The 27,018-nt window shown below is 38.7% G+C and overlaps 1 protein-coding gene across 4 annotated transcripts in view; it reads left to right on the forward strand.

Moving 5' to 3' along the window:
* The window catches only part of NSMCE2 (NSE2 SUMO ligase component of SMC5/6 complex), a 224,601-nt gene that overhangs the window by 92,388 nt on the left and 105,195 nt on the right, over nt 1–27,018 (forward strand). For 2 of the 4 annotated variants that reach the window (XM_027132427.1, XM_027132432.1), the window contains exon 6: nt 26,839–26,922. The exons of 1 other annotated variant lie outside the window; for it this stretch is intronic. In XM_027132427.1, coding sequence (XP_026988228.1) covers nt 26,839–26,922 — 84 coding nt within the window. The remainder of the gene's footprint in view (nt 1–26,838; nt 26,923–27,018) is intronic. One more of the 4 variants, XM_027132430.1, reaches the window with a different exon arrangement.

A 27,018-nucleotide genomic window follows, 5' to 3' on the forward strand; every position in this document is an offset into this window, starting at 1 on the left:
TTAGGCGATGGTGCATGCCAGCACAGACAAACTGACTGAAATATATTAACTTTCTCATCTTGACTGACTAATTTGACTTGAATAGCAAGTTCCCCCAGGACCCCACCTCTAAAAATAGAAAGTATATTATTATGTTTTCAGAATTCCAGGCTTTGAGAAACAATAAGCTATTCTGGTTTTGCTATGATGGCCGTTGGCCTACAGCTGAATTCTGGTAATTGCACGAGCTGGAGACTAGAGTTTGAAGTTGGAGGAGAGGTGGAGGCCCCGAAGGGGCAGAAGGTTGGGAGAAGCGTGTTAAAATTATAGGTTATAAATACCAACAATGTAGTTATGAGAGGATCAAGCTTAAGCTTTGATAATACAATAATAATTTAAGATAACTATAATCAACTGAATATTAAAGGTACAGAATATATAGTGAGACTCTTTAAAACGTTTCTCTGGTAATTGTACTTTGGGGAATTAATTCTAATAAAATAACCCCCCAAAGCAAATTCTTTTATACAAAGATATTTCTCAGTGATATTCAGTAGGAAAACTTGGAACCCAGCAAGAGATTTGAGGAAATCACTCATCTAAAAAATGAAACGTTAAGAAAATGCTTTATAATATAATATTAAATTTTAAAGCAGTATAAATATTGCATATGTATTGTGATTACCATTACTGGGTAGGAAAATACTGTAAGCCATGAACAGAAGTGGAAAAAGGCACAGGACATGATTACCAGCAAGTAATCCAGTTAGAGCATAAGTACCTGGGACATAAGATTACAAGGGTAAGTTGGGGCCGATTTATGGAGTTACTTGTTGCCTTAAATAGGATAGTTTAATTAGTAAGCCATGGGTTAGGGTTAGGGTTAGGCGCATTCAGTTTTTCATTAGGTGAGCCATCTGATTGTATTCAAACTGTAAGAAGATAAGTCTGGCTGTGGTATATAGGGCAAATTGGGGTGGGAAGAGGTCTTGTTACAGTGGTCCAGTTCGGTACTGATGACATTCTTTTTTCTTTCTTTTTTTTTGGCTGCGTTGGGTCTTCATTGCTGTGCACGGGCTTTCTCTAGTTGCGGTGAGCGGGGGCTACTCTTTGTTGCGGAGCGCGGCCTTCTCATTGTGGTGGCTTCTCTTGTTACGGAGTGCAGGCTTCAGTGGTATGGGCTCTAGAGCGCAGGCTCAGTAGTTGTGGCGCATGGGCTTAGTTGCTCCGCGGCATGTGGGATCTTCCCGGACCAGGGCCCGAACCCCTGTCCCCTGCATCGGCAGGCAGATTCTTAACCACTGAGCCACCAGGGAAGCCCCCGATGACATTCTGAATTACAGTGGGGCAATTGGAAAAGACGTCGAACGCAGGAGGTGTAGTGGAAGTAAAATCTTTAGGACTTGTCCACTCGTTTAAAACAATAATAGACGTAAGAGAATAAGGAGTTGAAGATGGCTCTGAGGTTTCTGGTTTGGGTAACTGGGGAAAAGATAATACCATGAAAAGCAGCAAGATGTCTCATGGAAGAGCTGGTCTTCAGGTGGGGAGGAAGACTCAATTGTCAAGTATATTGAGTTTAAGGGCCTAGGTTTTGGCATAGATCTTCAACAAATGGTTGGAAATGAGGAAAGCGCTGGTGTTAGACCGGGGCTAAGGAGAGGAGGAGAGAGGCTCTTCACACGTTCCTGAGCAACAGCTGGAGCTGTGGGAGTAGGTGACCCATGCAGGGGGAGGAGTCCAAGAGAGTCAAGGAGTGGAAGAAAAGGAGGAGCCAGCAAGGGATGCTCGGGTGGCTGAGAGGAGGACCAAGGGGCACATGGGCCAAAAACATTAAAGGGAGAAAGAGTGTCTCTTCTTGGTATCATTTTCTTACTTTAGTTGAATTTCCTGTTAACAAGGATGCACAAACTTCTCAGTCCTAGACCGAAAATTATTCATATTTTTTGTATTTCAAAATTCATAAACTAAATTCCATAATCTAATAAGATTGGGGGGCAGAATTAGCCATTGCTTTTGATTTTCTGTGTTTTTCCTTCTTGTTGGTAGTATTGATTAAGAGTTTGCTTCACTGCTTCTTTTGCCCCTCCCAGGGGGTGGTGTTTAAAAATAGGGGTGTTTAAAAATAAAGATTTTTATCCAATTTTGAAGCAAGAAACACATTGTGTAGTTTAAAAAAAAAATTCTCATGGTACATGAGGGGATGGAGATGAGTTGTATTCATTTATTAGATAATAGATTTTTTAAAATCAATCAAAAAGCTCACAATTACTTTTTAGTTAGAAATTGTGCTTTAATCATAATTGGAATATTTTATTCAATTATAATTAAACATATAAAAATGATTTGCATTGGCTCTAAAGTTCAAAACTGCTGTGGAATAGCAATCGGCATTGTGACACCACGTAAGCGTTCAGTTTTAAAAAGTGGTGTTGGGTTTCCAGCTCTCAGTCAGCTTTAGTTGTGGAATGAGCCACCCCAGAACTTAGTGACTTGACAAACCGTTCATTTGGATCCTGATACTGTGGATTGGCCACTTGGACTGGGCTTATCTAGGTGACTCTGCTGCTGGTCTGGCTGGGCTCACTCAGACAGCTGCGGCCAGCTGCCTGGTTGACTTGGGGCTTCTTGGTCTAGGGCACCCTCAGTCAGCACAGCTTGTCCCTGCTTCATGCAGTCTCACCCTCCCGCAGATTAGTTCAGGTTTGTCCACAGAGTGGTAGAAGGGAGATAAGAGCAGAAGCAGAGGATCTCTTGAGGTCTCCGCTTGGAAATTGCACAGTGTAACTTTTGCTAGGCTATTAGTCAAAGCAATCGCCAGGCAGCCCAGATTCAAGGGATGGGAGAGTGGACACTGCTTCTTAATGGGAGGAGACAGAAAGTACTGTGGCCAGGTTTTCACTGTGTGTGTGTGTGTGTGTGTGTGTGTGTGTGTGTGTGTGTGTGTGTTACTAACCTCTCTTCTCAATATGCAACCCTCAAAATAAGGGGTAATTGAAGTAACCTCACTTTTTTGAGTCATCCCTTTGATCAGGGACGTGTTTATTCAGATATCAAAGCAACTGAAGAGATAATTTAGCATAAGTAAAATTTAATTACAACTGGTTTACTTACGTGGCATATGTTGATTATACATTCAACAAATTTATATTCAAAAATGACTATTTAGTGCCTGGCATTAGGCCAGGTATCTAGGAATAGAGAAAAAAGAAATGTGGCATATTCTTTTGTTTCAAGAAGTTTGTATTCTTACAAAATGGGCAAAATTTATATCCATTCAATCCAACAAGCATTTATTATTGATGTGTCGAGGACTGGGCTTTAATCAAAGATAGTGCACACAGCTGGCTGTGACTTTGTCCTTTTAGTGGAGCAGAGAAACAGATACTTAAAATCACTGTGATTCAAAGCAAAGTAATAAGTGCCATGAGAGAAATATAAACTGAGTGCCGCCGAGTTAGAAAAAGAATAGGAGGCAAACGATCAAATGCCAGGATATGTGATTCATATAATTAACACCTGAGAAGGGAGAGAGCTTTGAAACCAGAGGGTGATGGCTTCATAGAGAAAATGAGTTTTGAACAAGACTTTGAAGAAGAGGTAGAATTTAAGTGGAGAGGTGAGAATCCTATTCAATTTAGGATTGAGTTGTGTTTTCCCAAGAAAGTAATTATTTAATTAAAGAGAGCCTTTTAAAGTGGCGGATATTAAAGAGCATGCGATAATACTGTAGAAAGACCCTGTAGAAAACATTGTGCTGGCAAGATGGCTGGCAATTTTTTTTTCCCTCCAGTTGTGCCGAGGCTTAATTTTCTTTCATCCAATATTTGTGTACCTTGGTTGGAAAACTGAGTAGAGAATATCTATTTTACTTTATAAGGGCTATGCACACTTCATTTTCACTGAGTAGTGCTCACTTTACTTATATATTGATTGGAAAAGTAGAAATAAATATCGTGTGTCCCTGCTGACAAGGAAATCCAAAATTAACAAAAGTAAGGAAACCCCCATTGAGTAAAGGGGACTGGTACTTCCTACAAGCATGTCTGGATCTATTTAAGAGCTAAGTTGGTAGAAATTAATTGGGAATTTCCTTTCCTAAATTTGACAAGTAAATTTGCTTTTCAAACTTTCTGTTCTAGTTTGTTCTGTTTAAACAATTTAAACTATTTTGAGGAGGATTGATTAAAATGCATTTTATTGGGGTTATGACTGAAGGCCTCTAAGTCAGAATCCCGCCATGTTAAAAAATGCATTTCATTTAATGCTAATTGAATAGTACAATATCTAAATATATACCAGTTGCCAAAGTGGTCAAAATAACTGTATAATTAACAGTAGAGTCTAAGAATCATTATTTTAGTAAATCAGAGCCAGTATTTCACTGTTTAAATGTCATTTAAAATACATAAATCCCATTGTCTAGTCTCATTGCCTTGTCCTATGAAAGCAGTGACGCTTGACTAATACTAACTTGAACCTTACAATGTGATGAATTCGTATAGAATTTTTTGAAACTTTCCTACTACCACAGTTATTTTCAGTGATGAGAATTTTGAGAATTTATAGTAGCTTTTATTATTTCATTTATTTTAATAGCTGGAATGTGTTTTCATTTCAAAGAGAATGTATCACAGGGCTATTATATATTGAAAATGAGATAACACATGAAAGTATTTTGTAAACTGCAAAGTCCTATGCAGATATTTGTGAGATCATATTATTGTTCTGAGATTGGCACTTATTCTTTCAGGTTCGCTAATAGTAGTTCATAGCTTAGTTCTAGAGTCACACTTTTTGAGTTCAAGTCTGGGTTTAGCCCCTCACTAACTGTGTAACTATGGATAAGTTAAAAACAAAAAAAACTCTTTGTGCCTCAGTTTCTCTGTCTTTTAAAATGGTATACTAAGAGTATATCCACTTCATAGGGTTGTTGTGAAGATTAAATGAATTAAATATGAAAGTCACTTAGAACAGTGTTTTGCACACCATAAATGTTATATGTGTTAGCTGTTGTTTTCATCACCACCATTATTATCACCGCATGATGTAGAATGGATAGATAATTGCTCTTAGATACATGCTAATCAGGTTTTTCTCTATGGAATTCTTCTACTCTATGACTTGCAGTTTCATCAGATAGAGAGCTTACTGAGATCACGGACTGAGTCTCATCAATTTTCATGTCCTCAGCATCTAGCATAGTTCCTGGCTCATAGTAGACATTCAGTAACTGAATGGATTATATTATATAATCACACACATGACCTATTCAGAGAGAAGTACTATAGAAGGAGTGTGGGAAAGGGGGTAGCATTCAGTGTCTGTATACTGTTAGTCTCTCTTTCTGATCCACCTTCTCTTTGCAGAGAAAAAATAGTTTCCTCTCGTTCCTTTCTGCCTCTCCAGTCTGTCCTCCTGGAAGCCTCTGCAGCCTCACGTAGCCACTCCCCGTCAGGCTGATTTCACTACAGTGCCTTCTGTGGGAAAGCTTTGATGACCACTGCTGCCCGAGATTGTCTCTTTTTTTCTATGCACTATATACATATATATTCCTGGCCTTTTTGACTGTTTTTATCTTTTGATTAGGTAATATATGCACATAGTGTAAAATAGACAAAGTACAAAAGACTGTGGTGAAAAGAAGGGTCTTTGCCTTCCTGAGAGGCAGTTACTATTGCCGCTTTCTTTTGTATCCCTGTTAGAAGTATGTGTATCTGTGTGAGTGTATATTGATGGTAGCATGTTAGACACGCTGTTCTAGTTTGCGTTTTTTCTTTTTCACTTAAAAGATTTTGGATATTCTTCCATATCAGTACATTAGGGCTTCCTCATTCTTTTTATTGGCTACATAGCAGCTCGTAATTTTTAACCAGTCCCCTGATGGTGGGGATAATTGTTCTTTGTTACCGACATTACTGCAGTGGATATCCTTATGTATACAAAATTCCACACAAGTAGGTCTGTATCTGTAAGATGTGAATCCTGGGAAGTTACTGAGTCAATATATAAATTTAAAAAATTTTACTTTGGAGGACAAATTGCCCTTCATAAAGATTATATTAATTTAAATTCCCATCAAAAATGTATAGGAGAGCCCATTTCCAACACACTGGCCGACTCAGGTGTTATTAAACCTTTTGGTCTTTGCCATGTACATAACCCAGGGAAACTGCTCTTATTCTGCTTCATACCATTGGTTATCCTTTAGAACATTTCTGTCTATCTCCCATACGTTAGCAACTCTCTGCAATTTTGAATAATCTTATATTTTCATTGACTATGTTCCTTAACTTTTAGGAGAGTTCTACTTTCTGCTGTTCTATTCCACTGACATATACTTGTCAGACCACGTATCCCAAGTTTTGGCATGAAAAATACACTCATTCTTTCATGCATCTTTGCATTGTTTTCCCCCTCAGTTAGTTACATGTCATAGTGCTCTATGAATGTTATCCTAAGTGGGCAGAATCTACCTATTTATGTAAGTTATTTTATACTATTTCCTGCCTTTGTGTTAAATATTCTAATTAACATGACGGGTGTCTGTTACTATATATACAACTCATTCTCAGTACTCAAACCCTGCCTATTTACTAGTACTGGCTTTTACCTTGTCAGAGATGCTAACACAAATTCGCTTAAAGATACCAGTAAGATTTTATGACTTATTTCCTGGTAGCCCTAGAGAGAGCCTTTCTGGGTCTACTCTGCAGAGCTGGGTGAGGTAGGTGGGAAGAATCTCATAAAAGATGCCTTTCTTGGGTAAAGGAGAAGCTCAGGGACTTGGCTGAGCTAATGGGCTGCCCCTGCAGAGCCGAGGCCATGAGAGCCGGGTAGCTGGGCAGGGAGGCCTAGTTCTTAACGAGGTTATCATGTGCACCCCTCCAGGCATCAAGGTGAGAAGAGTAGAGCGGGCAGTGAAGTTGTTAGCCAGGCTGAAGTTTGAGGCAGGGAAGGATTCAGGTAAGTGGTTCAGTATCAAACCATTGAAAGTCATTGCCAGGGAGTGAATTATTTTGACAGCTTAGATAGTTTGGAAATTGGGGATTGTTGATCAGATACAGAGACACAGCGGGCTAGAAAGTACTGACTCACGGAATCAAACTAACTCCTTTATTAAAATAACATTTCTAACGGTGGGATGGGAGAGGTTTGTTGTATACAGCTGTAGAGTTTATTACACACTACACAAAAGCGCCTGGCTGAGGTGGCAAGGGGTGGCTAAATACTGGTCTCTGTTCTAATCTCCAAGGCATGTGCCCCATGTGCCCGGAGGAATGTGTGCCTTTTTCTAATTCATCTGCTCATTTCAAATGCTCAGGGTAGGCAAGCAGAGACTTTGTTCCATTCGTCTCATGTCATGGACTCAAAGTGAAGAACATTCTCTAATCTGTTTTTAAAACTTCTGGGATCAAAGTGTAATAATATTTTCTGATCCAAAAATTGCTTTTGGCAGTAAATGATAACAACTGGTCATAGTTCAGTTCCCTTTTATAAAATGAGGATAGGAAAGAAGAGAACTTAAGTATTTGGCTTTAAAAGAGTAAACCCCTTTATGAAAAAGAAATCTGAGACATTTGTGCTCTTTTTTCTTTTTAAGCCTTTATTCTCATCCATACAATTTTCTTTTTTGAGAACACTGGCAGCAAAATGCATCAGGCCTTAGAAGAATGTCTTTTCAGCCTTCATAGGGTTATCTCCATCCCAACAGTGTAATGAAACTAGTCCTGTTATTAATTGCATCCTCACTTGGCCAAAGGGTTCACCATTCTGAAATGTGATTTGAATGCCCATATCCTTCCTAGGCCTAAGCTTCTCTCCGGTATTTTGATAAATAAACATTTTATGGGCTGGTTTGGCTCAAACTCGGTGTCTTAAACAATAGAGTCTACATAAGGCACTCATGCTGCCCCCTTTCTTTTCTCTGTCTCTGTCTCTGTCTCTATTCTCTGTCTCTGTGCTTCTCAGTCACAATTCTGACCATTCCCTTGTCTTATCTCTGGTACACTTTAACTGTGTTTCCTTGGTAGCCCTTTAAGTTTGCAATTCTTGCTTTACATTTAGGATACCCTGTAATCATAGAATTAAAGCAGGAAATTAGAAGGTAGAATAAAAATCTGCCCCTAAGAGTTTAATAGAGAAGCATTTTACGCTGAATAAAGAACATTTTTATTTCTAGTTTTAAGAAATGTTTTTGAATATTTTCATTTCGTACCAATATCATACCCCCAAGCACTCTTCATATTTAATTACCATTAGGCTGGGCTGGGCTTGATAGCCAGATAAACACAAGGTTGGTAGACAGAATTAGGGAACTATATCAAGGTTTAGAGTACCAAGGGTCAGTAGTAACCCGGTCACTTCCAGCCAGAATATACACAGACAGTGAGGTCAAGACAAGTCATAGGTCAGAGCAAGGTAGACAAACTGGGAAACCGTATTAGCATCCAGGGCCCATGGGAACAAGAGAACCCGGAATCTGGGCCTCTAGGGCACCAGGAAATACGTGAACATTAAAGGGATGAGATCAGAATTGGCAGAAAAGGAGGCTGGAACCAGGCAAAGAGGCTGAGTGGCGGGGGCCCAGGGTCCAGACAAAGGGACTAAGGGTCCTGGATAAGGAAACAGATCACTGGGGAGTCAGTGCAGGGCACAACATGAAAGAAAGGAGTTTGCCACAGAGCAACCTCATTTGTTTAGATTTTTCTTTTTAATTAATCGACATTTTTTTTTAAAGAGCAGATTTAGGGTTACAGAGAAACGAAGCACATAGTACAGAGATTTTTGCCTCGCCCCCGCAGCTACAATTTTTAACGTCTTGCGTATTCGTGTGGTCTGTCAGTTACAGTTGATGAACCGATATTAATACATTACTGTCAGCTGAAGTCCACCATTTACATTAGAACTCACTCTTTGTATTATATTGTTCTGTGGGGGGATTTGATGGTAGAATACGTATAACATGAAATCTGTCGTTCCAACATCTTTTCAGCGTGCAGTTGAATGGCGTTAAGTGCATTCACCTTGTTGTGCAACCATCACAACTGTCCATCTCTGGCACCTTGTCACTATCCCATAATGAAGCTATAGCCATTAAATGTTCCCATCCCCACCCCCAACCACTGGTAACCACTGTTCTGCTTTCTGTCTCTGTACATTTGACTGTTTTAGGTACCTCCTATAAGTAGAATTATGTAATACTTGTCTTTTTTGTGCCTGGCTTATTTCACTTAGCACAGTGTCTTCAAGGTCCATGTTGTAGCATGTAACAGAATTTCATTCCTTTTAAAGGCTGAATAAGATTCCATGGCCTGTATATACCGCATTTTGTTTATCCGTTCATCCATCAATAAACACTGGGGTCGTTTCCACCGCAGGGCTGTAATGCTACTAATGAACGTTGGTATACAAATATCTACTTATAAGTCCTGCTTTCAAGTCTTTACACCTAGAAGTAGAACTACTGGATCAAATGGTCAGTGGGTTTTTGACTAATGCATAATGTCTTGTATCCACCATTATAATATAAAGAATAGTTTCACTGCCCTGAAAATCTCATGCTTCAACTCTTCATCCCTCCCCATCTTTGCCTCTGCTTAAATGTTAGTATGTTCCTTCTGTGAAGATTTAGTTACTGTTTATATTCCTCTTAATATGGAACTTCCAAGTACAGATAAGTAGGATCCCTGGTATTGGTAGAGTTAGTGAAATCGGTGATCAAGGTTGTGAGGAAGCAAGAAATTCTGATAAATTGTTTTTCGACCCTTAGGCTTTTAGATTGTGAAAGTTACCTATACAGTAAACAGAGAGGTAACAAATACAGAGCTTTAGAATACATGGGTTTCAAATGAGATGTTTTGTAGGGATACAGGTTTGTAATTTATCTGTTTATTCCACAGAGACTTACTAAGTATCTACTATATGTCAGGCCTTGCGCTAGATGCCTTCTGTGGGAATTAAGATGCAATTCACGCAAGCCAGACCTAACTGGTCAGCTTTTTGACTCAAAGGGACTGTCGTTGTGCCCAGTGCTGTCATTACTGGGTGCTTTGTGTGGCTGTTTTCCAGACTTGCCTTGCTCGGATTACCATTTCTCTATCTTCTCCAGTTGCTTTCTGACCTAGGCCTTTCCACTCTACTTTCTTTGTGCCGGTGACCAGTTAAATATAAGAAACAAACAAACATCTACTGGGATATAACATGAAGAGGAGAAGGCTGGGTCCTTCAGGCGGCTGTGTTCATGGAAGCAGTGGTCTCCACATATTTCTGACTGTTCTCCCCCATCCGGAGGAGCATGCACCTCCTGATATTTTGTTCATTCATTTTTAATACACGGTCTGCATAATGTCGGTATATACATGATTAGTGAAACAAAGTTTTTTTCCCCCTCATTTTTTAGACAAAAGTTAATTTTGAATAAAAGTTCTAAGAGTTTGCATACTGGGGTGCATGCATCCTACTTTGGAAAGCTGGGCTGGGATAGCTAGCTGTAATATTTCTTTGCTGAGCAGAATAGCTAACCATGGTATACGACTGCAGCGTAGATTCTGTAGATAAAGCTGAGGATTCTAACAGCTATAAATAGACAGGCGGATTTAATTAGGGGAAGGTCCTGGCATCTATTTCGTAGTCACTGTGTTACTCAAGTGCAAGAACTCCATGTGCATTTGCAATAGAAATAGCATATTCTGAAAAACTGAAATTTTTTTTTAGATCAGTCAGATATTAGCCATTCATTTCTCAGAATGAGAATTTCAGATTCTTTCCATTATAGGTTATTACAAGATATTGAATATGGTTCCCTGTGCTATACAGCAGGTCCTTGTTGTTTATTTATATCATATACAGTGGTGCGTATCTGTTAATCCTAAACTCCTAATTTATCCCTCCCCCCGCTTTCCCCTTTGGTAACCATAAGTTTGTTTTCTATATCTGTGAGTCTGTTTCTGTTTGTAAATAAGTTCATTTGTATCATTTTTTAAGATTACACACATAAATGATACATATGACATTAGTCTCTCTCTCTCTAACTTCCTTCACTTACTATGATAATCTCCAGATCCATTCATGTTGCTTCAAATGGCATTATTTCATTCTTTTTTATGGCTGAGGAATATTACGTTGTGTATATATACCACATCTTCTTTATCCATTCATCTGTCGATGGACACGTAGGTTGCTTCCATATCTTGACTATTAATAGCGCTGCTATGAACATTGGGGTGCATGTATCTTCTCGAATTAGAACAACCAGTATTCTTTAAACACCCTGTGAGTGTTCATATTACCAGACTCTGACCATTCACTGTGCATGATACTATATAATGATTCCATTTGGTATCTATAGTCCACATTTCCTCCTGGTTTTGCTAGATAATTTTTAAGCACTTTAGTCCCCTGCGGCTGCACCATCAGAGACGTGTAAGTGGTTGTGACTCAAATAAAATATTACAAGATATTGAATATAGTTCCCTGTGCTATACAGTAGGTCCTTGTTGTTTATTTATAAACAACAAGGAGCCAAATAAAATCCATGAACAACAATCCACTAAAGGTACTTTAATGGTACAAACTTTTAAATGAATCATGAATAGTATCCTTTCTGTGTAGTTGGCTATTAGGGTTCTGGAGGGGCAGATAGACAGAAGGAGATGAAAGAACAGCCTAAGTTGCATTTAGTGTTTCCAGTGTTCCAAAGCCTGGCTATAAATGAAAGATGAGCATTCCTACTTAATTTATCTGGCTAGATTCCTGTGCCTAATGGCTGCATATATACCATAAACACTGTGAAGAAGCAACCATGGAAACACTTGTTTTCTTGTTGGGCTAAATTTACTCTGGGTTGAATATTAACACAGTGCCTGGCAGTACTTTAAAAGCAAAAATAGCTTAAGCGTGACTCACTCTGAGTCATTTACTGCTAGTGTGGCTATACTGCCTAGAGCTTGACATTGAACAAGTTGGCAGCCTGTATTGCTACATTTTTTTCTAGGAACTCTGAACACATTTCATTCTTGTGAATTCGCTTGTGCAAGATATTAAATAGAGTAATATGTTTATTTTGTTTCAAAGTCAAATGAATTTGAGAATGGTGAAACTAAAGTATTTTTCTTGGGCTTTCTGGAAAAGCCAGATTCTCAGAATTCTCCTGTGGTTAAGGACTTACTTTATTTTATAAAGAATTAATAAAATGCTTAATAGATGCTTGGGCTTTTCTGATCGAAAACATCAGACTGCCATGAAAATCATTGCAAAAAAACAAGCTTAAGTTGTACCAAGTTGGATTCATTAATTTTCCGACACTACTTGACAAGATGGATTGTGCCATTCAGAAAGCTTTTTCTTTTACTTTTTCTTACTGCTTCTTCTAAAAAAAAAAAAAAAAAGTACGGTGAGGCATGCAGCCTTGGAGTTTAGTCGGGTGTATGACTGTAAACTTCTCTCTTGTTATTAAAGGTTATATAATGGGAAGTTCATTGGTTTTGAAAGGCAGACCAAACCCACCCACAGGATTTCTATTGGCCCTTTAAATGCATTGCATGCCTTTCCCTGGGTAACCCGTGTGGTTGAGAAAGGAGTGAGTGGCTTGTTGGCTCACTGCAGGAAAGCCTCTGAAGGTTGAGTTGATCTCATCTGGGCTGGGGTTAGGAATGGCTGGGAATCTAAAACTATATATATGAGGATGGTTTTCCCTTGATGTTGCAATCTTTACTTTAACATGTTTTTGTGTTTAGTTTCTGGAGTTGCCTAACAATATAATTTCAATTGAGGCTTGGTTTCAGCTCTTTTATTATAAACTGTGGGAACAGGATTTTTTTTTTTTTTCTGTTGAAGGGCACTGTCACTATGCCTTAGGATTTCAATGATTTGTATAGAAAGACAGCCTAAAACCAAAATGAGCCTAAGCTAATGATTGATATTTGAAATTGTTTTACCATAAAATTCTTACATGAGGAGATGTAACTCTGGCAGAGAATTTCAACATAGTTGCATAAATGGTGCTTCATATTACAACTTGTTCTGTACTTGACTTCATTGAAATTAATAAAAGGACCTCTTTCAGAAGGATCTGGTGAGTTAGCATCATTATTTAGGAAAAAAAAAAAAAAAAAGGAAAAGACTTACTCATAATGTATCCTGTGTTGCTAAGTTTGCAAAGTTAGCTATCTCAACCACACCCAAAAAGCCCTTTCAGAAGACTGAAATCCACTTATTCATTTATGCTGGCTTAGAATTTTCTTCCCAGTAAAGTAAAACATGAAAGAGCTGAGATCGATGTGAAATTTCCCTGAGATACATAACGATTTCATGAAGAACTAACATTTGGAAATGGAGTTGCGGCCAAGTCCTGAATCTAATAATGTAGTTCCTTATTCTGTGGTTAAAGAGATCCTTTAAAGCAGGGCTTTCCGACTTGGGCCTTATAGGTGCTAAGAATATCCCCAAGGTGCTTTTTGTACCCCAAAGGAGTACCATCGCCCTGCCCTAGATCTAGAGGAGAGAATGCCAGGCCTGCTATAGCCTTCCCTGTGTCTTGGTCATGTGGTCCCTCTGCTGCTACATTTTGGCGGCATATAAATGAGTTAGTGATTTGTATGGCTTGAAAATTAGTTCAGCAAGGTTTAGTTAACCAGCCCTTTCTGGGTTGTAAACTGAAAGGGCCTAGTCTAAATGAGTCTCAGCACAGCCCGGTAGCCACTCTGTTATTGTGCAGTTACGTAGATGTGTCTCTTTCCATAGAAATGTATTAATTAAAACAACATAAAGACTTCACTCAGGGTCTAGCATAAAGTAGGCACTTACTAAAAGCTCAGTAAATCTGAATTTATTTATACGGCAAATATTACAGCCTTATTTGATCCACAAAGCTTTGTTCCTTTTCTTTCATTCATTCCTGTACTCAGACATTTATGAGCTCTTATTATATGCCGGAAACTGTAAGATATTTGAGACAAAAAATTAGTAAGCCTTCAAGAAGTACATTCTTAACTTGGAAAGGCAGGTGTACAAGTTATTAAATACATTAGTCATATGCTTTCTTTTTTTTTTAAGTGTAGATACAAGGATGTTGTTACCTTGCAGTAGTAACATTTTTTTTTTAAACCAGTGACAATCATTGACCTTCTCTGAGCACTTCCTGTGTAGCCAGCCCTGCTCAAGGTGCTGTGAGCTGGGTGGTGGTATCATCTCAGTTTTACAGAGTAGGATATTGAGGAGATTGAGTTGAGCAATTTGCCCAACTTCATATTCGTGATTCAAACCCAGAAAATCTGGCTTCAGAGTCCATGCCCTTAGCCATTACGTAAACTGCCTCTTGTTGACTGCCTTTGCTGAGGAAAAAGAAAGAACTCTTTAGAAGTAGGAGAAAACGGGAAGTCAGCACACCAGTGATAATGTGATCTCTTTTGTGAGATTTTTCTTTTTTAATTAGTGATTGTTTTGGAGTACTTTTGTAAAATCTATTGCTAAAACGAAGTGGCTTCATAAGTGGGCCACATCTGAGAGAGATGGACTGCTTACCCAGCATTACCTTTCTTAGGCTATATGTGCTGATCCCTAAAATGAGCTGAGTCTGAGAACCTAATGTTCTTTCACATTACCTCAGAGACTAAAATCAGCTCTTAAACCAGTGTTGGTTTCTGCCGTTCAGAGAGGCACCGTGGGGCAGTGCCTGGAAACAACTCAGCTAACAGGAAAGCCTTTTCCTTCAATGGAAGGCAGTGCCGCTTCTCATCTTGCTGCTCTTTTAAGCTCTCTGACAACCTCCTTCTGTCCCTTCAACTCCATTCACCTCAAACCCAACAATTCCGTTTTTCTAGTCAACACTACTAACCAGTTATTCAGAGCCCTGCAGCTCTTGTTTCTTCCTTGGCCCTGTCTCAGTTCCTGAGAGCTGCAAGAGAAGTGGAAGAAGTAAAAATCACCAGCCCACCCTGTTCCCGTAACCAGTAGTTTGCCAGCATCCCCTGCAACGCAGGGTCTAAAGGTACAGTGAGGGAAGAAGTTTCTCCAGGGAGGTCCCTGATAGTTAATATTTGTTTCGTATTGTGCTTTGGGGTACATTTGTTTTTATTTAGTAAGATGCTCCCTTTCTTATTTCTTGGTACATTTTACAAGGAAGTGTTCTCTTAACATGGGAGCAAATCATACGTCTTTGCTGAACAGAGCTGTTTGCAAGGACACTTGAGTTTTCACTAGAGGGGGCACAGCCTTTGGCAGTTGTAAGCAGGTTATCATACTGTTTAGTGAGGTATAAAATAACACACCTTAACTAGGGATTGAATGCATTTCCTGGTACAATATTAGCATTTTCTTATTTTTCAAGTAATGATTTCCAAATGATTTTTTAATAGACTTGTTCCAGTTTTATCAAAGTATATCCTTCAGTCTCTGAAGTTGCCCCCACTCAGCACCCACATATGTAACACTTTATCTACACTTTCGATTCAGTACAACCTTTATATTTATTTGTAAAAAAGAATACATAAAATTTTCTTCGAGAAAACCAGAATCAAGCATTTTGTCTTGAGCTTTTCCTTGGCACATTAAGCTGCCACATTGGGAGTCGAGGTGATGTACTTTGGAAATAAATGCATTCCTACCCTGAGGACATTATGATTTTTGACTAAATATTCTCGTGGCCCAGTCTTTCTGTGTTCTTTGTTTGAAACATGTCCGATCCTGGCGTTTTAAAATAACATTTTATAAATTTGCCAGGAAAGGAAGGTGACCATACAATTAGCAGAGGGTAAATTCTAATCATGGGACATTCGCGTGGGTCGTTTGTACTTGAAGACAGTGCATCCTTTGTGATTGAAGATAGTGCAAATGAGGACACCGGGTGGCCAGGAACAGAAAGTGGGGAGGTGAACAGCTGCTCGGTCTATGCTGTGCCCCCTCATACCTGCAGCCGGGGTCAGTTCTAGATGTTATCCTCTAAGCTTGGGGACCTTGAGGGTTTGGGCAGCCAGTTTGGGCATTGCAGAGTGCTCCAGTGTTTTTCTAGGTTTCCACTTCCTGGCTCCTGGAGAAAGGAATGCCACTTGTCAGAGAGGGAGTAGGAGTGACTCTTGAGAATAAAAGTGTGGTTTTGGAAGTGAAGTTGGGGGGCGTAGAAAAGAGGGAGAAGCAGAGGAATAAACACGAATGGGGGAGAAACTTTAGGGAGGAAGACAGTGGAGAGGAAGAGACAACTTTCCCTCTCCCCGTTCCACAATCTGGTTATTTCCACTTTCTCCCTTAGCTTCCGCTTTTCCCTGCCCCTTCAGTGACACTGCCCTCCGAAACCTCTTCCCTCCTCCCTCTCTGTCATCTGTTTGTGTCCTTCCCAGTCCCCTGTCTTCACTGTTCACCCACCTCTATCAGCTTCCTTTTAGTGGCCCCTTCCCACTTTGCAGAGGGCTCCACCAGGGAGCGCCACATTCACGGCCACAGCTGGTGCAGCCAAAATCACTCAGGGTCTCTTTTAGAATCAGCCTTCACTACCCAGCAAGCTTAACCAACCTTTCAGGTTCCCTTCACGTCAGAATGAACCCCTGTACTCATCCTCGTCCATCTTCCAGTCGGGTTGGACAGTCTCCAGATCTGTGAGACGCGAGATAGGAGAGGACCTTCCATGTCCTAGACATTGGGGTAGAGGTTTCCTTAATGGTGTCCACATGGCTTCTGCAGGTAATGGTGAGGAAGCATGGGGATTCTCCCTCACCTGTGGAGAGGGTGACTACAGCTCAGACAAAGCAAGTAGCGCGGCTGACAGGCGGCTGAGCTGGAGCTAACGGAGTCTCTCCCCATCCAGAGCTGGTGCTTTGCTGCCTACTGAATGACCAGTCAGATGTTTACTTACTCCGCTTTCTGTTTAGAATTCAGGAAAACTTCTCTTCATATCTTTTTCTAAACTACAGCATTAACTCTCGGTGTTTGATCATGTCTACACAAATATGTTGCAATTAATATTAAGAAGCGGGAAGTCTTTTACTGGGCTAATAACTGTTTTAGTATTTGCAAATCTGGCTAAGCTTTAATTAGAATTTCTTGACGTTCAATCCTTTTAAAAACTACTTTTCTAACTATACAAATGTATATGTTGTAGAAAATTTAAATAATATAAAAGACAAAAAATAAAAATTGCCTGTAGTCCCACCACTTGGAGATAACCACATATTAATGTCTTCTGTATTTCCTTAGTCTTTTTTTTCTTATAAAATATGTCCTTGCAAGATTGGGATCCGTTTTGTGTTCTGATTATTTCGCTCAGTATAGTGTGAGTTCATTAAGTATTTGAAAATATGATTTTTAATTGATGTCTAATATTCCATTTATGTATGTATCATGATTTTCCTCTTTGAATCATTACCCTCTATTAATATTCACTCACTAGTAGGCTGTCAGTGGATGACAATTGATATTATCAGTTTAATAGTTTAAAAATAATATCTTGTTCTTTGAGTCTGAAATGTCAAAAATTTACCATTTTTAAGTCATTTCTTTCTTGTTTTTAATTTATGTATTGTAAAGATTAAATAATAGTGTATTTTTCAGGTAGAAGTTGTTTTCTAAAAATTACTTCAAAAGTTGAGACAAGTGATTGGTGTTTTGTTCTGGTAAAAATTTACTCCTTTTGGAAATGTTGTGATACATTTATTTGGCAGACCTTTATTAAATCCCTTCCGGTACAAGGTGTTAATTGCTGAGAATTAAAAGAAGAAAAGCATGCTTTCTGCCTTCAAGAAGCTTATAATTCATGCAGGTAACATATGTAAACATAAGTTTATATTTAATACAAATATAATAGTAATATTATAATGCAAAGAAATAAATACGAAAGTAAAGCTGTAAACAGTGTGCAGGGAGAACACGAAGAAAAAGTGGTTAATTCTGATCAGTGGAATAAAGGGAAGACTTCCTGGAAGAGTTGACATTTGAGCTGGGCATTGAGACATGGGTAGAATTTCATTGAGACGGCAGTAAAGGACATATGAGGCAGAGGGTGTAAAATATAATCAGAACCACAGGGGCTTGAGAGCGCATGTCATATTTGAGAGCAACGTGTCTTGCAGATGGGTCGGTGTGTGATGTGCCAGGGTCATGGGGTCAGGTGTAATGGGAGCGAGGCAGAGGGCAGTAGAAGTAGTGAACCTAGAGCACGAAGGGATCAAACAATTGATGATCGATTAGTGTGTGTCTGGCTCTGTGTTACTTTCCTTCTCATACACAGATGATCGCATTTGATTTACGTAACAGTTTTGTGAGCTATTAATATCACCATTCGAAAATGGAAATAAAAGGTCAGGGAGCCTAAGTGATTTCCCCCAAAGTCACAAAGCTCGTAAGAGGCAGGGCCAAAACTCAAACCTAGGCCTGAAAGTCATGCTTTTTTTCCCCACTACTTTCCTAGGTTGAGCTATGAGTATAGAAAGTTGTAAAAACCACATTCCAGTGTTTGGAATATTGTGTACATAGTGCTTTTTTTCTTTTCTTTTTTTAATGAGTGATATTATCTGACTAGTGAAGATACTTCTAGTGGCAGAGCAAGGAATGAGTTGGAAAAAGATATTGCAAGAAGTGAGGCAAGATGGAAGACTCCTACAGAAATCCCAGCAAGACATGGAGAAGCTGAGCTACTGAAGAGGTGGTGGAAATGGAGGGAAAAGAAGTGGAAGAGATTTTGAGAAAGAATGTAAACCCTTAGTAGACTGATGGTCTGAAGGCAGTGAGGAGGCCTAGATTAGATTAGTTGTCTCAACTTTTTAAAAATCACATACTCTAAATAGTTAAATACTTTTGAGCATGAATCCAGTATGAAAGTTTTAATATTTAACCCCCTCTCCTGTGGATTTTTCTTGTGCATACTCATTTCAGGGATCACTGGAATTAACTAAGAAGAATGGGTGTTCTGGGAGGTTGGCAGGAGGAAAGAAAGGGTAGAAGCGAATTAGAGTTTGGTTTTGGACATGATGGGTTCAAGATGCCTAAAGTAGTGCAGTCCCTTGAAGATGCTTCATACAAAGTTGGAAGTGAGTCCTAAAGATTATAGGAGAACAATACCAAGCTTATGTTCTGGTGGTTGATTGTTTTAGTGTTTTATCATTTGATTCTCAACTAAATATTTACAGAGTTTTGAAACTGTTATACTTGGTCTAAATTAAAGAGTATTCTTCAAATAAATCTTTTGTGTAGTCTAAAACATGAAGGTCTTTTAGACTGTAGTTCATTCACCTATTTAGACTTCTCAGAATATTCAAAGGTATCAACCCTAAACGTGTCTTCCAAACAGAGATTCATCCAAAGCTCAGAATGTCTTTACAAATGGCTTATGCTTTTCAGTGACTTTCTCAAAACTATAATTTTCATTTCCTTCTGGCCATCACTCTCTTACTGAGTTAATACCTATAAGGCCTAACCCAGAATACTTTCAATTTACTAAAACCCTCCAATTATATGATTAAAGGCACAAATGCTGGTTGATGTTTTTGGTTTGGTTCAGTTTGGTTTGATTTTAATTATGAATACGTCAGCCAACAAAATCTTTTATCATTGATATTCAAACCATGTTTCCCTTTGGGGAAGTAGGGATGAGAAATAGCTGTAGTTCCTCTACATTTCATGAAATCCAATTAACTTTTGTCTATTTTCTGCTCAGTGTCAATATCAGTATCCTTGATGAATATTTATTGAAGGCCCGAGGAATAGTAGCACTCCTGTAAGCTGAGCACATGCTGATGTGGAAAAGCACCTCTTCTCTTTTATTGCTTATTGGATAAAAGGCACAAAGGACTTGCCAGACTAGGTCACGTTCACAAAATTAGTCTTTGGTGCATTTGGGCAAAATAGATTCTCAGAACAAGTACCTGAAAATGGAAACCTTCCTATTGGAGGAAATGACAAAGCAAAATCGAATCCATGGGTCTCCCTGATCTTGACCCTGTCTCTGTTAGACAGCAGGGGGCAGCTGCATGAGATGTTAGTGCTTTTGCTGCCTCTTCTCTCCCCTGAGCTCTGTACACAGCAGCTACACAACTGCCTGGACGGACAGCAAATTTTTGCGACTCTGAGATACAAGATTAAGGCCTTGAACACAATCACAGTATAGATTTGTGGTTGATAAAAATTACAGTATCTGATTTTACATCTCACACATATCATCCTGGTCTCTTGTTTTTAAGTCTTTCTTCCAGAGAATTTTTGAGAAAACAGATATTTAGGACTGTTAGTCACAGAGTAAACCTTACAGTCTCAGGATGTTTATAGTTGTTTTACAGGTAGTAGCAGGATGGTCCAGTAGACAGGAGGTGCTGTGCCACATAATGAAGAGTTAGTAAATATGAATGAGTGATTGCTGCCATCCCTTCAAGAAAACAACCTGTTTCTGTAGCTTTTCAGTGAGTTCACAGTCTGTTGCAGCTTTGTATTTGGCCAGCGTGCAACAGCACAATTATTGTAAGAGCAAAGTGATTAAAGCCTTTTAAGACCTTTATGACCTTTAAGACCTTTATGACCTGCCATTTTAATATTGATAAGTACTCAGAGACTAACCTATTTCAGGCCCTTCTCTTTCCCTAGAACAGTTTTGTTTCCTTTTGTGTTGCCACAGAACTCTGATCATACTCATCCTGACACTTTTGCACACTGTAGGACACACCCACTAATGAATAATGAAATGTTCTAAGCAGCAACCCAACTGTAAAAGGTCGTGACCAGCATTTTATTAAAAAAGAAAAGATACTGAATAGGGTAGATTAAAAAATACCACAGTGTGAATCATGTATAGGAAGAGTAGTGTTTCATAAAACTTCTGTTTCACTTAAACATGTTTGTGTATCCTGAGTTTGTAATGTAAAATGTATTTCTTACTGTAGGTCATAGTTAAAATCCTGTTTTGAAAAACACTTCATTGTAGCATGAATCACGTCGTCATTTAATTGTTTTATAAATCTGTCCGCTTGAAAAAAGGAATTGCATTTTCTTTGTCTTTTAATTCCTAATACCTAGGACAGATCTGCCTGACACAGGTGTTTAGTAAATGTTTGTGGAATGAATGAAAGAAAGAAACGAAATTCACTTAACTTCTCTGAGCCTTGTATTTTTCATGAATTAGAATGTCACCCGCCAGATCTCAGAGTGTTAATGTGAAGAGCAGCTGAGATAATGGATGCGAGAGTGCTTTATGTAAGTACGATGTGCAGAATAAGGATTATTATCTGGCAAAAATTTTGTTATTGTTGGGCAGATAAGCCTCAGGAACTCCTGAAATCTTAAATCAGTGTTCTAAAGATGACATATTTATTGCAGTACTATTAATAGTACTGCATTATCATCCCTTTTTAGGTAAAAAGTTAGGAGACAATCTTCAAAAATTAAGTATGTGCCTTTTCTTTTTATTTTTAAAGTTTTTATTATGGAACAGTTCAACATACAAAGTAGACACAGAAGATGGGCTTCTGTGCACTCAGCTCTACCTTCAACCAAGCAGTAGCAACTTGAGCCAATTTCGTTTCATCTGCATCCTTTCCTATCTCCCCCTTTCCACGTTACTGTGAAGCAAAGATGCATTTCTTTTCTTCTCTCCCATTCCTCTCTCTTCCCCCATCCTCCTCCCTCTTTTGTTTACCTTTTCAAGTATGTAGAAATATTCTTAACATTCTTTTAAAATAGAATCATTAGTACCAAGCAATGCAGGTTGGGAGTTTAGACTAAAGTACTGTGGTACTGTGTGTGAATGAGCTATTCTGTGACAGGAACTAGCAGGTAAACAAGATATTTTATTTCCCAAGATTTTCATCCGATGGTGACCAACTCCATTGCAAAACAATGATCACATTCCAGAGTCGTAAGTAGTTCTGGAGGCTTAGTTACACAATCACCAACTCTGTCATCTTCTTCAGAAATGTGACCTTACAGCAAAGTAAGGAGTCTGAAGTATGACAGGTCACTTTTTAAGTTTTTTGAAGTTTCGTTTTCTATCATGTAATAATCCTCAAGCTTTTGACCTCTAGCTAGGCAACAAAAAGTACCCAGCTGAAACTTTTGGAATACTGTTAAAACTATAATAAACTGTGCTTTAAGACTACAGCCCAGGGTTATAACATGCCACTCAGCAGTTAAAATCCACTTGGAATCCAGAAAAGAATTTTTAAAGCATCACTTATATTAGTTTATATTGATCTTTGTTTGATTTTCATAATTTTGTGATTTGGCCCTTAATATGATAAAAATACAAATCCACATAATTTTAAACCCTAAAGATATTTAATTCTGTCAAATTTTATTTGCCTAGAATTTTTCTTCCTTAAAGTCAAATGTAGAGTTTGTTTTGATTTTGAACAAGGTATTGCTAAGTTTTGCCCACTGCAACCATTGAATAGTCAGAAACTTTGCATGTCTCAATTGTTTTGAGGTTTTTATGTGTTCTTGAAAAAATGTTTCCAAAATAAAATGAATATAAATGCACTTTTATTTTAAAATATTTCAAGCCATATTTGTACTAATACAAGGAGGTTGCTTGATACCCAAGCGGGGAGGGTTGAGGGTTGAGAGTGACAGAGAGATGGAGGAGGTGAACCTCACATGGTAAGAGTGTCACAACTCCAAAAATGTTGTAGATTGCACATCTAGGTCACTTTCTGTCAGGGACATCACCATTCTTCCAGTCTTCCCTGATGGAAACCAAGACGAAGTCTTTATCTTTTCCTCTTTCATTCTCTACATCCAATAAATAGATCTTTATTGATTACTTATTTAGAAAAATCTCCGGGCTTTATCTTTTCCATTCCCGCGACCAGGGCATCAGTTCTGATCTTTATCAGTGTACCTCTGGACAATTAGCATTTGAGAAGAAATGAACTGATCCATTTTGACCATGCCATTGTATGTACACTTAATTATTAAAACAGTCCTGTGAGGTAGGACAGTTATCTGCATTTTTCAGATTGTATAAACTGGGTAAGCTCTTTCAAGTATATGATATTGCTAAGGAATCTCCTTGCTCTGAGTCTTTCTCCGCCTGTAATGCATTCTGTGCAAGAATACCAAGATGGTCTCCCTAAAATGTGACTCTTAATTTAATAACTTACTTAGTAAAACCAATAGTTACTGATCTAGCACTTTACAAATTACCAGGGACGTTTCACGTTTGATTTCATTCTACACAGGCTAGTCCATGAGGTTAATGTTATCTCATATTACTACTTCATAAAGTAACCTGTAATGACTTCTGTTTCCCATCACGCCAATTTTAAACTCTTAATATTAATGACATTCTACATTTTATGCCCTGGCTCTACATCCATTTAATCCTGCCTCTCAATGTAAACTGGAGTTAGCTTTAGCCAGGTGAATGCACTTCTTTATGGTCCTCTCTGGGTACCATTCTAATTTCTCCCCTGACGTCTGCTCACAGCACAACTCTTGTTCACCAAGGCCACTTTCCCCCCACTCCTGCCCTCTAACTTAAACTCTACCAGTCCTGCAGGACCTGTTTCAAGTCCTACCTTTTCAAAGAAGCCTTCCCCAATAATGTCTGTCTTCCTGGGTGTTTTTAGTTCTTGATATCCTTTGTCGTATATGTTTGCCCTTGAATAGAATTTTAAAAATTTCCCCTAACTATAAAAGTAGTATATGCTTCACGTACAAATATTATATAGGATATTTGAAAGTGAAAAGATCACTCCTGGCTTCCCAATTCCAGTCTGTAGAAGTAACTAATGTGTCTTTAGGGTCGTATTTCTGTGTATAAGCAAGAATATCCACAGGCACATACACACACACACACACACACACACACACACACACACACACACACACCTATTTACACACATGGAGATAGCTATAGATTTAGATGTATTTTATGCACCTACACCATCCTACAGCATTTTTTTTTCCCACTTAACGATATATCTTGGAAGTCTCTTCATGTCAGTGAATATAAGTGATTTCATTTAAACATATATCTTTATTGCCTCAAATTGTTTCATGTCAAATTGTTTTATACCTATACATCTGATCTTCCCTCACAAAAAGAAAATGGAAACTCCTCAAGGGCAGGAGTAATTACACATTCATTTTCTTTTCCAATCCTTTACTCTTTGTTCTTTGTACCTTTATTGCATATTTCACTATTCATGCTGTGGGAAATCCAAAATGTTTACTTCTCATAACCCCTAAGGAGTTAAGATCTAGTAGATAAGAATCTACATTTATACACAGAACTGTAACACAGGAAGAAATTGAGAAGTGACACCAATTTTTGTTACTGGAAATATGGCTGATTAAGTTATTTGAACAATTATCTTGCTGAAAATTATTGAAACTGTTGAATATGTATAAGAAAACATCCTCAGAGCAGCAAAGACCTGAAAATCTAAGGAACCATAAGGAAAAGCAAGAGTTCAGCGAGAGTTTTTTTTTTTTTTTTTTTTTTTTAGGGTTAGAGTATTTATTTATTTATTTTTTACATCAGCGAGAGTTCTTTAGAGAACTAAAGCTGCTTTTACCCTGAGGACATTTGCTGATCCAGGCAAATTTGGACTTTGCCTGCCTCACGGGTAGTAAAACTACACAGAAAGCTTGTAAATGGCTAACATGAAATTTAGCGTAATGATTTTGGGGGCGGTGCAGAGTTTCTGGGGTACTCAGAATTCTCTGTTTATTGACCTGGTGGGAGCTCTGTGGGGTAATTTATTTTCCAAACTGAGCGTATTTGTTTTGTGTACTTTTCTGTATACATGTTATAATTTATAAGCAAAAATTAAACATAAAAGAACAAGTTATAAAACAATAATATGATCTCACACGTGTGTATATTACATAAATGTATATGTGCATGTGTGTATATTATATAAATAGAATGTGTAATATATAAATTTCACACATTGATAAAATATAGAAATTTATGTTTATATATGTGTAAAAGTATGTGTGTTTGGGGGATGCAAAAGTTTGTGTGTGTGTACGCTTTTCAAATACAGAGAAAAAGATGTGAAAGAGTATTCTCCAACTACTGAAGACAACCTCGAGAGGTAGAATGGGGGGGGAGAAGCGAGAAAGGAACTTATTACACTTTGTGCTTCAAACCACTGTTGTTACATTTTTTTTTTTTTTTCCGGTATGCGGGGCTCTCACTGTGTGGCCCCTCCCGTTGCGGAGCACAGGCTCCGGACGCGCAGGCCCAGCGGCCGTGGCTCACGGGCCCAGCCACTCCGCGGCATGTGGGATCTTCCCGGACCAGGGCACGAACCCGCGTCCCCTGCATCGGCAGGCGGACTCTCAACCACTGCGCCACCAGGGAAGCCCTGTTGTTACTTTTTTTAAATAATCATTATTATTTAGTATATTTTAGAAATAGATTTTTTTAAAAAATGGCTTCTGTCTCTGCCCCTTATATATAAAAGTATGCTTTCCACCGGGCTCCATACCACTTGGCAAAGTACCTTTTTTTCTTTTTTTTTAATGTCTTGTTCCTTTGCTAGACTGTAAGCTCTTAAAGGGAACAAGACAATTTTTATCTTTGTTTTTCTTATATCTAGTTAATCCTGGTATATAGGGGAGGATCTATAAATGCTAGTGAAAAATGAATGAAAAGTATACCTTAAGAAGAACTTAGGGCTATAGGTGTCCAGTAGATGTGTTTCCTTAGAGGCTCTTGTTACACTTTTGAATATTATTTTGTATCTGGCACAGCAGTGGGCGTAAAGTTGGCACAGTGAATACAGGTCGATTTGAATTTAACTGACACTTTGTGGAACCTGTAGGCAAATGTGGAGTCTACCATGTCGTGCCCCTCTTGATCCCAGAAAGCTGGAAAATGAAAATACTCTCTGAAAATTAAACTACGAAATTAACAGCTAATAGATTAAAGCCAAGGGAGGCAATGTGATCTTATGAGACATAAAGACTCCTTGGGCAGAAAGATTTGACTGTAACCTAATTGAGGGTATTGACATCTTTAAAACACACAAACATATAAAATGTCCATCAGAAGGGCATTTTCTCTGTCTCCAAAACAGAGAAAAAGAAAAGCTATTAATGTAATTGTCATGATACCTAACAAAGCACTGTCTGACCAGTAGCACCTGCCAGGTTGAGGCAAGCATCCAACCTGCCTGGCAGGTGGATAACCCTGTGGTACAGAGCTGCAGAGCCTCATGCCATTTTGCACTGGAATCCTGCATAATTAACTCCACTTGCTCTGCTTCCGTGCACACCAAGCTTCCCTCTGGTAATTTGCCTTCCCAAGGAGATAATTCACTATCAGGCTGGTACAGACTGATGCAGATTCAGTATGCCTGATTCTTCTGGTGTCCACTGTAAATAATAAAGTCGCCTTCTCTTTTTTAATACATCAGTGTCTTGTGAGTTTTCTTAGCATGAGTCTGCATTCCTGGGTCCAGTCAATGAGAATCGGGTATCAGAGTCTGCAAGGCCCATCAAGGTAAATACTACCTTGTGGGCATCTGATGGAGCGGACTGCTGGATTTCCCAGGTGGTACCCATCCGTGTCGTCTTGCTCCATGTTCCCTTTCCATTCCACACTTCACCAGAAAAAGTCTTCCCAGAAGTAACATGTTAAGAACATCTTAATAATGTGCACATTTCAGCTAGAGTGTACCAAATAATATTATGTCAATGACAGTAGACCCTTATCCTCTGGGTGAGTGTTATCTGTTTGGTTTTGTAAATTTCACACCTGTACGGATGAATGGAATGTATATTGTAGATGTCACATGGTGAGGACCCCCAACAACTCATATCCAGTTCTGGCTTCACAGCCTCTTCTGGCTTCACTTCTGGCTCTCATCTCATTGTCAGCATTGATCCTGGCGTCATACTCAAGTCACTTCCTAACCTGGGTCTCTCTTGCAGCAGTGAAACCTAAAGAAGATGGAGGACACAATGATTTCGACCAGATTAAGGATAAGGATGCAAGTAGAGCAGGCAATGGACGAGGTTATAGAATTTTTTTCTTCCATTCTCATCTTTCTCTCTTTCCTCAAAATAGTCCCAGTAGCATTTGAAAGGGTTTCAGAATCCCACACACTGCGA

Source organism: Aethalodelphis obliquidens, unplaced genomic scaffold (assembly GCF_003676395.1).
Source record: "Aethalodelphis obliquidens isolate GAN/ISIS:26980383/991018 unplaced genomic scaffold, ASM367639v1 scaffold41, whole genome shotgun sequence".
NCBI lineage: Eukaryota > Metazoa > Chordata > Mammalia > Artiodactyla > Delphinidae > Aethalodelphis > Aethalodelphis obliquidens.